We start from the raw sequence: 13060 nt of genomic DNA on the forward strand, positions 1-13060 counted from the left end.
TTTTCTCAGAACAAAAAATAGGTGGAGCTATCGTTAGTGCAGTCTTAAAGTAAGGTTGTGTGTAAAGAAAGATATGGTGCATAGTTTATAGGGATTTAAGGTCCCAAAGTGACTTAGGTTATAAGGGACGCGTTGAAGGCTCCGGAAGTTTCGACCACCTGGGGTTCTTTAACGTGCACTGACATTGCGAAGTGCACGGGCATCTGGAATTTCACTTGCATCGAAATTCGATCGCCGCGACCGGGATCGAGCCAGGGTCTTCCGGGTCAGCAGCCGAGCGCCTTAACCACTGAGCCACCGCGGCGGCTCTAAAAGAAAACAATAATACTGTACAAATCTGTGCACAAATTAATGACAATAACTGCCATTGCGCTGATTGAGACCAATTCCGCATATCGGTGGGAGTTCTCGCATTCGACTGCTGTGTTCTTGAACCTTTACTATGCTGTTACGAGCGCAGAAAACGAACACGAATTATTCATGCTGAAAACCCCTTCTCAGCAAATCCCCATGACGCATTTCTCATTTCTGAAGTAGCAATATGTTTTAATGCCAAAGCAGATTGAAAATGTTGAATGCACGCATCCTTTCACAGTTTTTTAAATCGATGCTATGTCTGGATTTCATCTGTGAAAAAATTTTTTGAGAGAACACTGAGTGCTCCAGCACTGCTTACCTGCGGTGTCAAAATGAGAGTGCATATTGTACACAGACAAATCCAATACAATCATTATTAACGCCCCTCCGCTGTGGCTCAGTGGTTATGGTGCTCGGCTGCTGACCCGAAACACGCGGGTTCGATCACGGCCGCGGCGGTTGAATTTCTTTGAAGGAGAAATTCTAGAGGCCCGTGTACTGCGCGATGTCAGTGCGCGTTAAAGAACCCCAGGTGGTCGAAATTTCCGGACCACTCCACTACGGCGTCTCTCATAGCCTTAGTCGCTTTGGGACGTTAAACCCCATAAACCAAACCAAACCAAACCAATCATTATTTACGGTCAGATAAAAAGAAAACCAACTGCCTTTTCCCCATCGCACAGGAGATGCGACCAGAATATTGTGGGTTTATTCCGAGCATATTTACAAGAATTATTTTCTGGGCTTCTAATTTCCTTGAGCTGTGGGAGTGTCGCAGTTATTCCTTGCACTCTGCAATAAATTTAGGTTAATTATAAGTCAGCAACAATATTTGATATTCATTTGCCATGCACGTGCAGCTGAAGGCACATCAGAATTAGGAATCATAAGCGCATATTACAGTGTAAGTCAGGCTCAGGCTGTACAGGTTTAGTTGGAAAAGCTACTTTATCTGAACAAGGCAAATTCAGACCTACAGCAAGGTCACTTTGCTCAAGTATGTTGCATGAAGTGGCGAAACAATCATTTCTTTTAACAAGGAAGGGGTCTCTCAAGAAGATGTGCGTTGATAAAGAAGCGCAGAGACAAAAAGAGACCGCTCAAGTGAGGTCATGCTATACTCTCTCATCGAAAAATGCTCTGAAAAAAAAAATTAAAAGAAAGCACTGAGCTGACTACGGACTAAAAAACCACCAAAAATGGTATATGATTGCCATTGGTCTTTATGTCCTATGATGGGTTATGAGCCCATTATGAGCAATCCTGGTTAAATGTTAGACCAACACTCTCCCCACTTCGAGTTATTGATCAATTCGCTCTCGCCCTGCCATTTGCTAGCAGTCCCCGTTAGCTCTGTTGGTAGAGCGGCTGCAATGGTGAAGCAACTGTCCTTGGTGCGAACCTCCCCCCACCAGGACGAAATTTCTTGAAATGTGAAGTTTCTTTTGTAGCTATATAGCTTTCCTTTGTCGACATATGGCTACGCCTGCTTGGATGCCAATTGGTAATTACTCTCTTATTACTGATAACTCCATCAGACAGAGTTCGGCAAAAAAAAAAATCTAACACATCATTTCCGCGGGTGTATTCACTTAGATACTGATGAACACCTAATCGAAGTATACCGTCCAGTAAAACATCATTCATTTTTCTAATTTCCACATACCGACGCTTCCAGTCAATGCAGTCAAGACTGAAAACGCTGTTCATAACTACATTTCTGTTACGAAAAGTTAAGACGTGACCAACGCCTTTCTCAAGAAAAATAAATTAGGAGCGTCTGGTTTGCGATTAACCAGGCATAGTAATAAAAAACCACACAATACAGCTTTAAAAAATGAACCTTCTTTCTGGTCATACTAAGGCGCCCCATAAAACGGACACCATAAATGTGGACAGGTCAGTGAGCTACTCACAACAAGCGCAACGTCCTAACCACATTTGACATGTATGACCAAAATCCATCTACCAATTAGCCCAGCTACTTTTTCTAATTGAATAAGCTATCTTGCTTAGAAATTTGGCCCAACACGATGAGAGAGTGTTTAGACTTAACGGTAACTGAGACGCCTCCGTCACGTGACCCACGATCTCCGTAATAGAAAGTAACACCCGGGCAAATTTATTTCGTCACCACCAATATCATCATGAGGCAAAGTTTCTAAAAATGCTAAAATATGAGGAAGCAGTGTGAAGAAAATATGGTCACCTCTTTTCACTTCCTGCGTACCGCAAGAGGCGTCCTCAGGATGCGCGGGGAGTTTCCTGAAAAGGTACATTGCGGTGACGACATTGTCCCCGAAACAGTACTGAGTGCTCGGGATTTATGTTAGGCAAGGTAGAGTTTATGAAGTCAGGCGCGCGCCAATGAGGGCTAAATCGTTGGGTGTTTACAACAGAAAATATAGCATGACTTTTGCCTTTGACGCAATTAATGCGCTTCTTTCCTGGAATGCTTCGCAAAAAAGAGAATCAGTTCAGCGTACCCAAAATAACCAAGGTGCCTTAGGGCTGGTGCAGTAAGGTGTGACGGTCTCCAAAGGCAAGTGTCAAGTAGGAGAGAACGTCTGGGCCAGTTACTTCATTTTTGGTCATATTGAGAGTTGGTGTGCATGCCCGCTTCATTATTCATGTGGGATTTCAAAAGGGAAAGATCAATATACCCACCGGAAACGAGAAGTCATATCTGACGTCTAAATAACCGCAGATTTCATACTCACGTCTTTATTCGTAAGGTGCCAGTCTTGTAAAAATGTCGCATAGAAACGTGTCAGATATTTAAGAAACTTCCAGAACTCAAAATTTTGCTTACCGCCGTGCCTTTGTTTTTTTCACTAAGATGACAACTGCTGCAAGCGTTGCTCCAAAAGCCAACGCGACGACGATTCCTATGACAACAATATCGGCGACGCCAAGTTCTGAAAATGTGACAAAGGGAAGAGTAATAATTTGGAGGTGTGCTAGATCAAAATTAGTGCACCGCATATAATTGCGATTGTAAGCAAGAGAGTTGGGGTTTGATGCCCCAGCAGCTATCGCCGACGAAGAAGAGGAAGAAGGAAGCCGACGCAGACGAAGTTCGGGTTTTGCGCTTCCGAACGCTGGCCTGCTGAGCAGCACCGCTGGAACAAGGACTGTGGCCGTCCATACTGACTGTGCGTGTCGCCCCATTACACTTGGTGGAGGTGCTGCCTGCTCTTCCCCTGGAGCTACGCCACGATGCCCAGGCTACCAGGCTCTACCACGACGTCCTACACCCCGACCCAACCTGCCTAGCCCGCTGTCATCTGTTCCGGTGCCGTCCGTCGGCGCGACCCGACGATCTTCAGCGGCACTGACGACAAAGACGTCGAAGACTGGCTGGCCTCCTACGAACGAGTGAGCGCATACAACAACACGGATGACGTCGTTAAGCTCACCAACGTCATCTTCTACTTCCATACTGACTATGCGCGTCGCCCATTACACGTTCTTAATCTAGTATTGCCATTCTCAATGTATTAAAGCCTAAATCAAGAAGAAATGAAAGAAATACTCCTTAGCTTCATATTACGGTTGTGAATTCACGCACATTCAAAACCAGACAATGCTACAAGCGGCGAAAGTTTGAGTGAGTGCATGGTTTCTCGCCAATAGGCAACAATCAGGAATTCGTTTATTTTGTTCAGCTGACCAGAGTTTTGTGAAAGACGCAATGAAAGAACCAACTCGAAAGCCCGGGGCCTGTAAATAATCTCTTGTTCAGGAAACGTCGTCCTCTTTCTAGCAGTATGTGTCAACCAATCAGATAGGAGGCATTTTTGGACACTCGATGGAAATTGGTAATTCGCAGCGCCTTTAAATTGACACAGTCCTCTCATAGAAACGCCAAACCTTGCGACTGCGAAGCGTTGGCTACTGAACTCTTGTTAACTCCCAAGTTTGCTTTATTGAAGATCCGTGCAGTTGTAGGGAGTACTCGGCGTGGCGTCTCTCATAGCCTTAGTCGCTTTGGGACGTTAAACCCCATGAACCAAACCGAAATGGTGCGCCTCGAACTGGCGACACTGGGCATTAACGGTTAACACGGCTAACAGTGATTCCATTCGCGAAGCTTCTCTCTTTCTATTTTGTAGCGAAAGCTACGCTATGCTAGTCAGCGGCGCAATAAGGGCGGTCGTCGCAGGCCAGTAATGCGCATCCGCCATAACCATGGCAACCGGTTGCGCCGAGCCACAGGTGTTTTGCCGCGCGCCGCCGCCGCGCCGGTCTCCGCGCACCGCCGCGCGTGACGTCATCACTAGGTACGCACCTCACTGGGCATGCGCGGTGCTCTCTGCTGCTGCGCCGCCGAGGAGTACATAAGCCTTGGAGTAGGCGCTCGCTTGCGAAGGCGCACTGGGAAAAAAAGTTGCCGGTGGCCGCATGTATAGTGAGCGACATCTTCAGAGGCTACGGGAAGCTGCTTTAACCGATCCCGAAGTCATTGCTTGGCGCGAGGCTGCTCGTCTACGTAAGAATGAAGCCCGGAGAGCTAAGCGTGCGTCGGAGACGCCCAAGGTGCATGAAGAACCTCTGGCCAAGCGGTGGTGTGAAAAGGCGGAGCGCAATTTACGACTAGCCGGGATCGAAACGACGGCACAAGAAGACGCGGGAAGGGATGTAGTGCCGGCGCCCACATTTCGCTGGCGGGCCTGTCTAAACCAGCGCTGCGCGCCCGCCGGCGCTCAAAGCAGGCCCAGACTCTCTCTGACATGTCGCGGCGTGCAGCGTGACTCATCCCGACTCGCCGGCGCCGAAGCGGACCCTTCCTCCTGCCCCTCCTCACCGTCGGCTCGGACGCCGCGGCACTTCTCCGGCCGCCCGTTCCTGTCTCAAGCCTTCAACGGCCGGCGCCTCTCGACCATTGGTCTAATTTGAACGGTGGCCAGTGCCGTGACCTGATTGGAGGATTTGAACGGCTGGCTGCCGCAACCGTCACCAGCGGCTTTAAAAGCGGAGCCGCGCTGAACCCGAGCAGCAGACGGGCAGCAGAAGAGCCACCACGCCGGAGCTCCGCTCGCCGCCGGGGCCGCCCTTCGTCTTTGTGCTAGCCCGTGGTGCTCTTGACCCTTGTATCATGTAAAAGTCCTTGTACATACTGTACATAAAAGTTATTTGACTCACCGTCGCCTCGACCGTTTCCTGGCTCGGACACCCACTCCCAACAGGGAGCAAGAAGGAGACGCCAAGAAAACGCACCGATTTACCGATGACACCATACGGTCAGCAGCGAGTGAACCGGCAACGAGAACGTTCGAGGTAGACTTTGTGAACAATCCGTTTGGCAGTGTTTGTGTGTGACACACATATGTGTCAGTTGCTGCTTAACCACTGCAGCCGCACCAAATCAGAGTAGGCCTAAGGTACTTTCAATATATACTATATGCAGGCCCAGCGGAGCTAAGCCACATCGATGGTTTTCCCGTGAAGCAACTGCTGACAGCGCTGCTTTAACGCCCTGTCCTGTCAAACACGACGTTAATATTTAAACGCTGGTGAAAAGGGAACATACACAACTGATAGTTGTATAGATGTCTTCATTAGGAGATAAGATTTATAGAGGTACAAACAGCGTTTCGATGCACTTTCCTGCTGCTGCTTGGCGAGACATTCTTCACGCACCTCGGGCGTCTCCAACGCACGCTTAGCTCTTCGGGCTTCATTCTTTCGCAGACGTGCAGCCTCGCGTCGACCAATGACTCTGGGATTGGTTGAAGCAGTTCCCCGGAGCTTCTGAAGATGCCGCTCACTATACACGCGGCCGCCGGCCGCTTCTTCTCCCATTGCGCTTTCGCAAGCGAGCGGGTGCTCCACTGCTTATATCCTCCGCTGCGGCGCAACAGGTGAGAGCACCGAGCATGCACAGTGAGGCGCATAGTTAGTGGTGACGTCACGCGCGGCGCAGCGCAGACCAGAGCGGTGGCGGCGCGCTGCGAAACACCTGCGACTCGGCCCAACTGGTTGTTATTGTTACGGCGCATGCGCAGTACTGGCCTGCGGCGACCGTCAGAAATGCGCTGCTGACTAGCCTACTGTAGCTTTGGCTAAAAAAACCGTTCCTTTTACCGGTATCGCACCTAGAAAGTAGCGCAATTGTTAAAAACTTTGGGTGTGTTAACTATTAATTAAAGAAAAGAAAGACATTGAAGCACATGGAATAAACAGACCCGTATATTACCTACAAAATTAGCTTTGAACTAAATCACCACAATAAATTAACCTTGATCATTCACTTTAAAACATACAAGATGCTTTATCTGTGGGCTTTTTCTCTGCAATCTTTGCAGTTCCGCAAAATGAGTCCTGGTGAAAAATATTATCTAACTCATTGATGTCACATGGTCACTATTCTTTTTATGGATTTTTCTACTAGGCATTTGTACTCAACAAAATGCATTTCTTAATATTAGCTGTACTATTGGTCAAAACTTTCATGCGCAACTTCGTCAGGAAAGCGCGACGTCCTGAGGTACTCTGTTCTCTGCCTGCTTCGCCGCTTATTATTTAGTAATGTTCGAAATCATTAACTGCATTAGCTGTGGGAAGTACTTGTAGAATACAAAACGGAAAATTATTCGTGTTGCTTTTCAAGTGTACTCATGCTGCTTGTTTGACGGGATATAAATCGCAACGCAACTCACCATTTAAGCCCAGAATGCCAGCTAGTTGCCCATCTTTCACGACGTACTGACAGCGATGACCCCCGAAGCCCTGAGTGCAGTGACAGTCTGGCATCATCTGAGGAGTCTTCAGCACGCAGCGACCGCCACTGAGGCAACGAATCTCCACACAGACTTCCAGAAACGAGAACATCAACAGGTTTGGTCGCGCGTTTACTTGGGAATTTGTGGAAATGTGTATAGTAAAACGACAACTTAGATTATGAATGGAGAACGTGGCTGATGCGATTTCTTTTCTATACTACTCATTTTCATCAGAAAAACACGAAGAACTTGTAATTGCGAAAAACAAAACTGTAAAATCAACTTGCAACCTATATAATATGCAAGGGAGGTCATTACCGATTCGCACTCCGCTCTATTACGGTACCAATGTGGGGAGAGGGCATATTTTTTGACCACACAGCTGACGCGCTAATGATCATATAGAAAGGTAGCCATTGCTTAATTTCCGCTCTAGAGGACTCAATTCGTTTAAAAGTGGTCAAGGTTCTAGAAAGAATCATTTTTCATTGCATACAAATTTAGCGAAAGGTTAGGCTTTCCATGGGCCGTAGTTTTTTAATCCGGAGTGATGCAGCGCACCTCTGACTCTGTGCAAGAAAGCAGAAGGGCTGGAGCTTGTTTTGTCGGGAATATGCCCACGAAAATAATGGCGGTGATTTAACTCTGGTTGACCTAAAGGAATGCGAAAGCAATAGAGTGAGCGGGAAGAGCTAGCGCCCTCTATCGCGCTGCTAGGCGACGGCGAGGGGTGGAGCGAGCGCGTGCTATCGCGTTGCTGGGTAACGGCGCGCCACTTGCTAGGCAGGGCGGCGGCTCAAGGTCAGGATAGCTACGGCGCGACGGCGGCCACCCGAGCTCTCGCTTTGGCTGTCGGAGTGTTGCTTTCGCAAGAAGACTTGCGGCTGGCGATAGTGATACCTATTGGCCAACACTCTCACTATAGGCGTTAATTTAAAACGCACATAACAAATCAGAAATGCCAAATCTTAAGTTCTCAGGGAAACTGCGAGTACACCACTTAAAGATATCCTATCATATCACGTTTTTTTTATCTGCTAAATAAACACAAATAATAGTTCCACAAAAATGAACGCAAACTAAAGAAGCGGGCGATGAGTGAAAGAACAAGCGCACACCACTGAGCCCTCCTGAACAACGGAAAATAGTCCTCTGATTACAGGTGGGCAGCCGGTACTATGGTGAGCAAAATTAGGTGAGGCGACCCCCCCCACCCTCCCCACCCTCCTTGCGCTTTTCGAACTATGCCTTTCTGCATAGGGGACTGGCGAGAGGGGTGCCCTGCGCAAGTCGCTACACCAGACATGCTTCGTCAAATGGCGCTGACATGCAAAGTATCGCAATTCGGAACGCGGAAGGAGGGGGGAGTGGAGGGGTCACTGACTTTTGATCAGAACGGTGAGGCAGGGCCCTTTTCACAGCGCTCAGAAGAATAGACAGCGTGCGCGGGGGCACCTCGATAGGTTCTAATTGTTGCCCCAATATGTGTGAGGGTGGATAGGCAAAAAAATACGGTTAAAAGTGTGGTTTGAATGGCCATAGATAGTAAAACAGAAGTTTTATTAATGCGTCAGTGAAAGAGATGTAACAATATATTTTTCCCGATTGAAACAGAAGAGACGAGTAGCTCTCCGCATTTTACAATAAATTAAACAACTTGTGGAAAGTGTTTGGTACCAAAATAAGACTCTGTGGTAGCACAGATGACTTTTTCCCGGTGTTTCTGAAGGTAGAATGAATTGTACATGTAACTTTTCTATATATATTGCTTTTAAGTTGTTTCTACTTACTAACCTCCGCACAATGACTCATCCGCGCCGCCAGGGCAGTCTTCCTTGCCATCGCAAAGTATAGAACGTGGAAAGCAACTTATGGCCTTGTTGCTTGCACATGCAAACTCTTCTTCTTTACATGCGGTTGTGCTTTCTGCGAGGAGAGGAAATCGTTTCGTGTATATTGAAGCTGGCCAAGAATGTCCTTTTTCTTGGCCCTATCTCAGAATAGGAAACTATTACTTAAAAAAAATAAAAAATCAAAATAGAGTACAGAACATATTTTATAATGACTAGAGACCGGATTTTAGGCAAATGCCTATTTTTTTCAACGCTTCGTAGGCACACCATTTTTACATATGAGCACGAATTAAGTGTTGACAATATGTTTAATACTCTTTTCATAGTGCCTATAAATGCCTATGTTGGGTGTCAGCGCCTATAAATGCCTATTTCCGACGTCGGTGCCTAATAATGCCCTATTTTACAGAACAGGGGCCTGAAATACGCTGTGGTTTTGCTTTCAGATTCTGTTTGCTTTCGAATCCATTTCGGTTTTGAGTAGAACACACACGTGGCAACATTAGATGACCTCGTTAGTTGGCTGTGATGAACACGGCACCTACGCCGGCTGTGTACACAATACCAACCACGCCAGCCGAAAATATCGAAGCAACCTTCTTCCTATTTTCTGCCATTTTATCGTGGCAGCTTGTTAATGATTTTTTTGGTTGTTAAAGTGGTAGTTGACCAGATGGCACCACATTTCGGAAAGTATACGGATAAATTATAGGTTCGTCCAAATAATTCCAGTTGGTTCCAATTGAAACCAAATGTAAAATGTTCCATAAACCTGCTCGAAACAGTTTAACTGATTAAAATTTCCACCTGGCTAACCTGCCTCATTTTCGTTCCTTGTGCCCCAGATGGTGCTTGTCTGCTACTGCTTCCATAGATTTAACAGTGATTTCTAGATGGATGACGTTTATTTTACCATGGATCCTCGTGGATGTAGTCTTTGTCAAAACTAACCAGGCTGCATGGTTTGCTTCTCATCCGTATAACAGAGCCCCTCATGGCTTCTCTAAAGATCAAAAAGTTATGTGAAGGTGAGGAAAAGGGTTCTTCTTACCATACAGAGATTTAGAGCTTGAGGGCTGGCATAATAGCTTTAATATACGACTGAGAAGAAAAACGTGCAGCCTGGTTACTTTTGACAAAGACTGTACGTAGGCCCGTGCAGAACTATGATTCTTTTCGGCATATTCCGCATCAAGCAGCACTGTGTGTAACATTTTCTAGCATCTCGTATTTATGGTTTCCAGACCCTTCTAATGGCAAGCACCATTTGATAGTCGCGTGGCTCCAGACACGTGAAGCCACAAACTATAAAGCACTGTTTAGACAATTGACAACATATTTATTAATGTTGAAGCATCGTGTATGCCTGCAAAAAATAAGTTCAATTCCTTTGTGAGCGAAGACTGAACTCATTTGTCATATGCTTTGAATTGACAATATTTCTATCAATTTCTGAATACATGGCCTCCTGTTAAGGTGTTCATTGTTTCTACATTTGTACACGACAAGCGAATTGTTTGTTTCAAGGTATACCAAAGTGTTTTAAAAGGATTGGTAACCGTCCCTTTTGCTCTGCTGAAGCATGTGTATTGTACGAAAAGTTGCGCGACAGCCTTAAATAAAACGGCCTCTAATGTTCGCATCTTGCTTAAGGTCCCAAATCATTCCTGCTGTGTTTTTGTTTTATTTTACGGCAGATATTGCGCGCTGAAGTTCGGAACAGTGTGCACTTTTGATAAAGTTTATAGTGCCTATTTTTCTCCGTTAGGTGCCTAAAATGCAATTTTAGCCGCCTATTTATGGCGCCTAAAACGTGCTTTTTAGTGCCTAAAAATCCGGCCTCTAATAATGACAAATAAGATTAGAAATTTGCACGGCTCTTTCTGCGCGCACCTAAATATCGCCGAAAAGTTTTTCGCTGTTATTTTCCCGTGGTATTTTTATCGCGTTCGGGCACGCGACAGCACCATTTATCTATGCTAGACAGAACGAAAGGATTATAGAGCTGTAATATTGCTACGCGCAGTTTCATTCATGATTTAGCGCGTTCGGGCGCTACGGCCACGCATACGACTGTTAATCACCAATCGGGCTTTTGCTACTGCAGCAGAGTGCCTTTTCTCCTTGAGAGGACATAGTAGTAGCGCTAAAAAACAAGGACGGCAGGGTAGACGAATCAATCCAAACACCTCCTCTCAATCCAAACACCAACTAGCCCAGCTTTCTGCCTTAAATTCCTTTTCTGCAACGGGGGCGCTATAATTGTTTGCAGCCGAAGCCTTTGCTTACTTGCCTGCTTTTCATAAAGGGACAATATAAGTAGCTTGACGATAGGTGATGATATATGTAGCATTGCGTAGCAACCCTTGGTGTTATGTTATTTCCAAGAAACGGCTAGAATAGAAAAAAAAGTGTGTTCAAAAATTAAAACAATGGTGATGCGAGGGCTGATTAGAATATACCAAGCGTCTCTAGTATCAGCATACAATCGGCTGAGAAGCCCACCAGAGTAAGATCATAATTGAGGCCCAAATGATGAAGACAGATCAAGTAAAAAAAAACAGACTCGCCATTAAATACGCCCTATAGGCCATTCTTCTCACCGTGTAGTAGACACTTCGTTTACGAGAATGACCTCGGTAGCGCCGGGATAATAATTGTCTTGAAGCTGTTGCTTCATGTGAGGCCTGCTTCTGAAGGACTACGATACCTCGCATTCCGCGAAGATACGAAGCTTTGTAGTCATAGTAGTTGCACTTCGTATTGAAAGCGGTGGCTCTGTATGACTACTTGCTTATGGTATGCGCGAGTCTCCCGCTTTGGGAGCGGCCCTGCCGGCTTCGCTTTTATGCAGGTGGAATCGCGAAAAACACCTACGTTTTCTGACTTCAGTGTGGATTGAGAACTCAGTGGGCAAAGGGTATCCCAGTTATCCGGTAGTCATCGAAACTAATTCCCTTTTCTTGCATCACGTACTGTTTGCTTGGCAAATACAAATTCATTACTCGATAAAGTGCAATTTCCGTTCAGTCTTTACGCATGTTATCTTCATGATTTCTTGTGAGTGTTCTAACGCCATGGGATAGTACTACTATTGCTAACGTAAGTTAGCAATAGTTAGCAACGTAAGTTAGCAATAGTAAGTCTATGGAAGGCTCCTAACAATCGTTATGTTCTGTCTACTTTTCTTTATTTAAGAAATTTCAGGCAATACCGCATCTTGGCGGAGAGGGAAAAGGCAATAGCAATTCACCACAACAGCAAGGAAAAGATACAAATATTAAATATAAAAACACTCGATCACCACAGTAAGAATTTTTGAAATTTAAAATCCGTGATTTTAAGCTTTCTACACAGCTTTGTTACTCACAGAACAGAAAGTACAGTGCCAGACGCACACCAAAAAAAAAGTAATGCACTGAACTCTATAATGCGGGTTGACAACGAAAGGTCTGTTGAAATAGTCAGCCTAAATGTGCATATAGCACAGACGTATTCAGAGCGCGATGTTATAGATGCTATACATTTTTTAGAAACTAAGACATCATTAGTTTACAAAAAACAAAGATTGAATAATATTTTTCTACAACGTTCACTTCATGCGGATAACAAATTTGAAATTCCTCATATAAACGACTACGCACCGTTGTTAGTAGTATTTATTGTTTTTGTAACATTACGTGCCTCAGTTCATACCAATTTTGATCACCGGGTGTTCAGAAAAAATCTCCTTGATTGGCTATACCTTCCCAGTTTGCTACCTCAGAAATCCACTCACAATTGAAAGCTTGTGGAGATAACATACGGTTCTTCCTAAAAAATCAAGTAATGCCGTGCCATACAGTGATAAATTTTCGGCAAAACATATTGATGTTTTCTGCAGGAAAAGAAGGTTCTTGAGGTTTGTGGAGCCAATGACTACCCAGAAAAGCAAACCTCCAGGATGAACAACGCTGAAATGAAGCTGGCATCTGAGTCGTGTAGGAAAAAATGGGCGAAACCGGTTGTCCGATATTCCTAGACATTGTGCCACAGAATGCTTCTGTGAAGTCGGCTGTTTCTTGTTGCACGAGAAAAAAATTTAGTTTTTCCCTCGGAATCTAAATCAGTCAGCCGTAAGTCATT

General features: G+C 45.5%; 1 protein-coding gene across 5 annotated transcripts in view; it reads right to left on the minus strand.

The window, feature by feature from the left end:
- Positions 1-1065: 1065 nt before the first annotated feature.
- Positions 1066-13060, minus strand: part of LOC149370532 (uncharacterized) — a 64408-nt gene continuing 52413 nt past the window's right edge. For 3 of the 5 annotated variants that reach the window (XM_089562135.1, XM_089562120.1, XM_089562115.1), the window contains 5 exons: positions 8877-9008; positions 7020-7172; positions 3170-3275; positions 2567-2622; positions 1066-1149 (listed from right to left, as the gene is read on the minus strand). In XM_089562135.1, coding sequence (XP_089418261.1) covers positions 1136-1149; positions 2567-2622; positions 3170-3275; positions 7020-7172; positions 8877-9008 — 461 coding nt within the window. In that variant the 3' untranslated portion in view covers positions 1066-1135. The remainder of the gene's footprint in view (positions 1150-2566; positions 2623-3169; positions 3276-7019; positions 7173-8876; positions 9009-13060) is intronic. The other 2 variants (XM_089562128.1, XM_089562141.1) reach the window with 2 other exon arrangements.

Source organism: Amblyomma mixtum, chromosome 1 (genome assembly GCF_055824585.1).
Source record: "Amblyomma mixtum isolate Tamu chromosome 1, ASM5582458v1, whole genome shotgun sequence".
NCBI lineage: Eukaryota > Metazoa > Arthropoda > Arachnida > Ixodida > Ixodidae > Amblyomma > Amblyomma mixtum.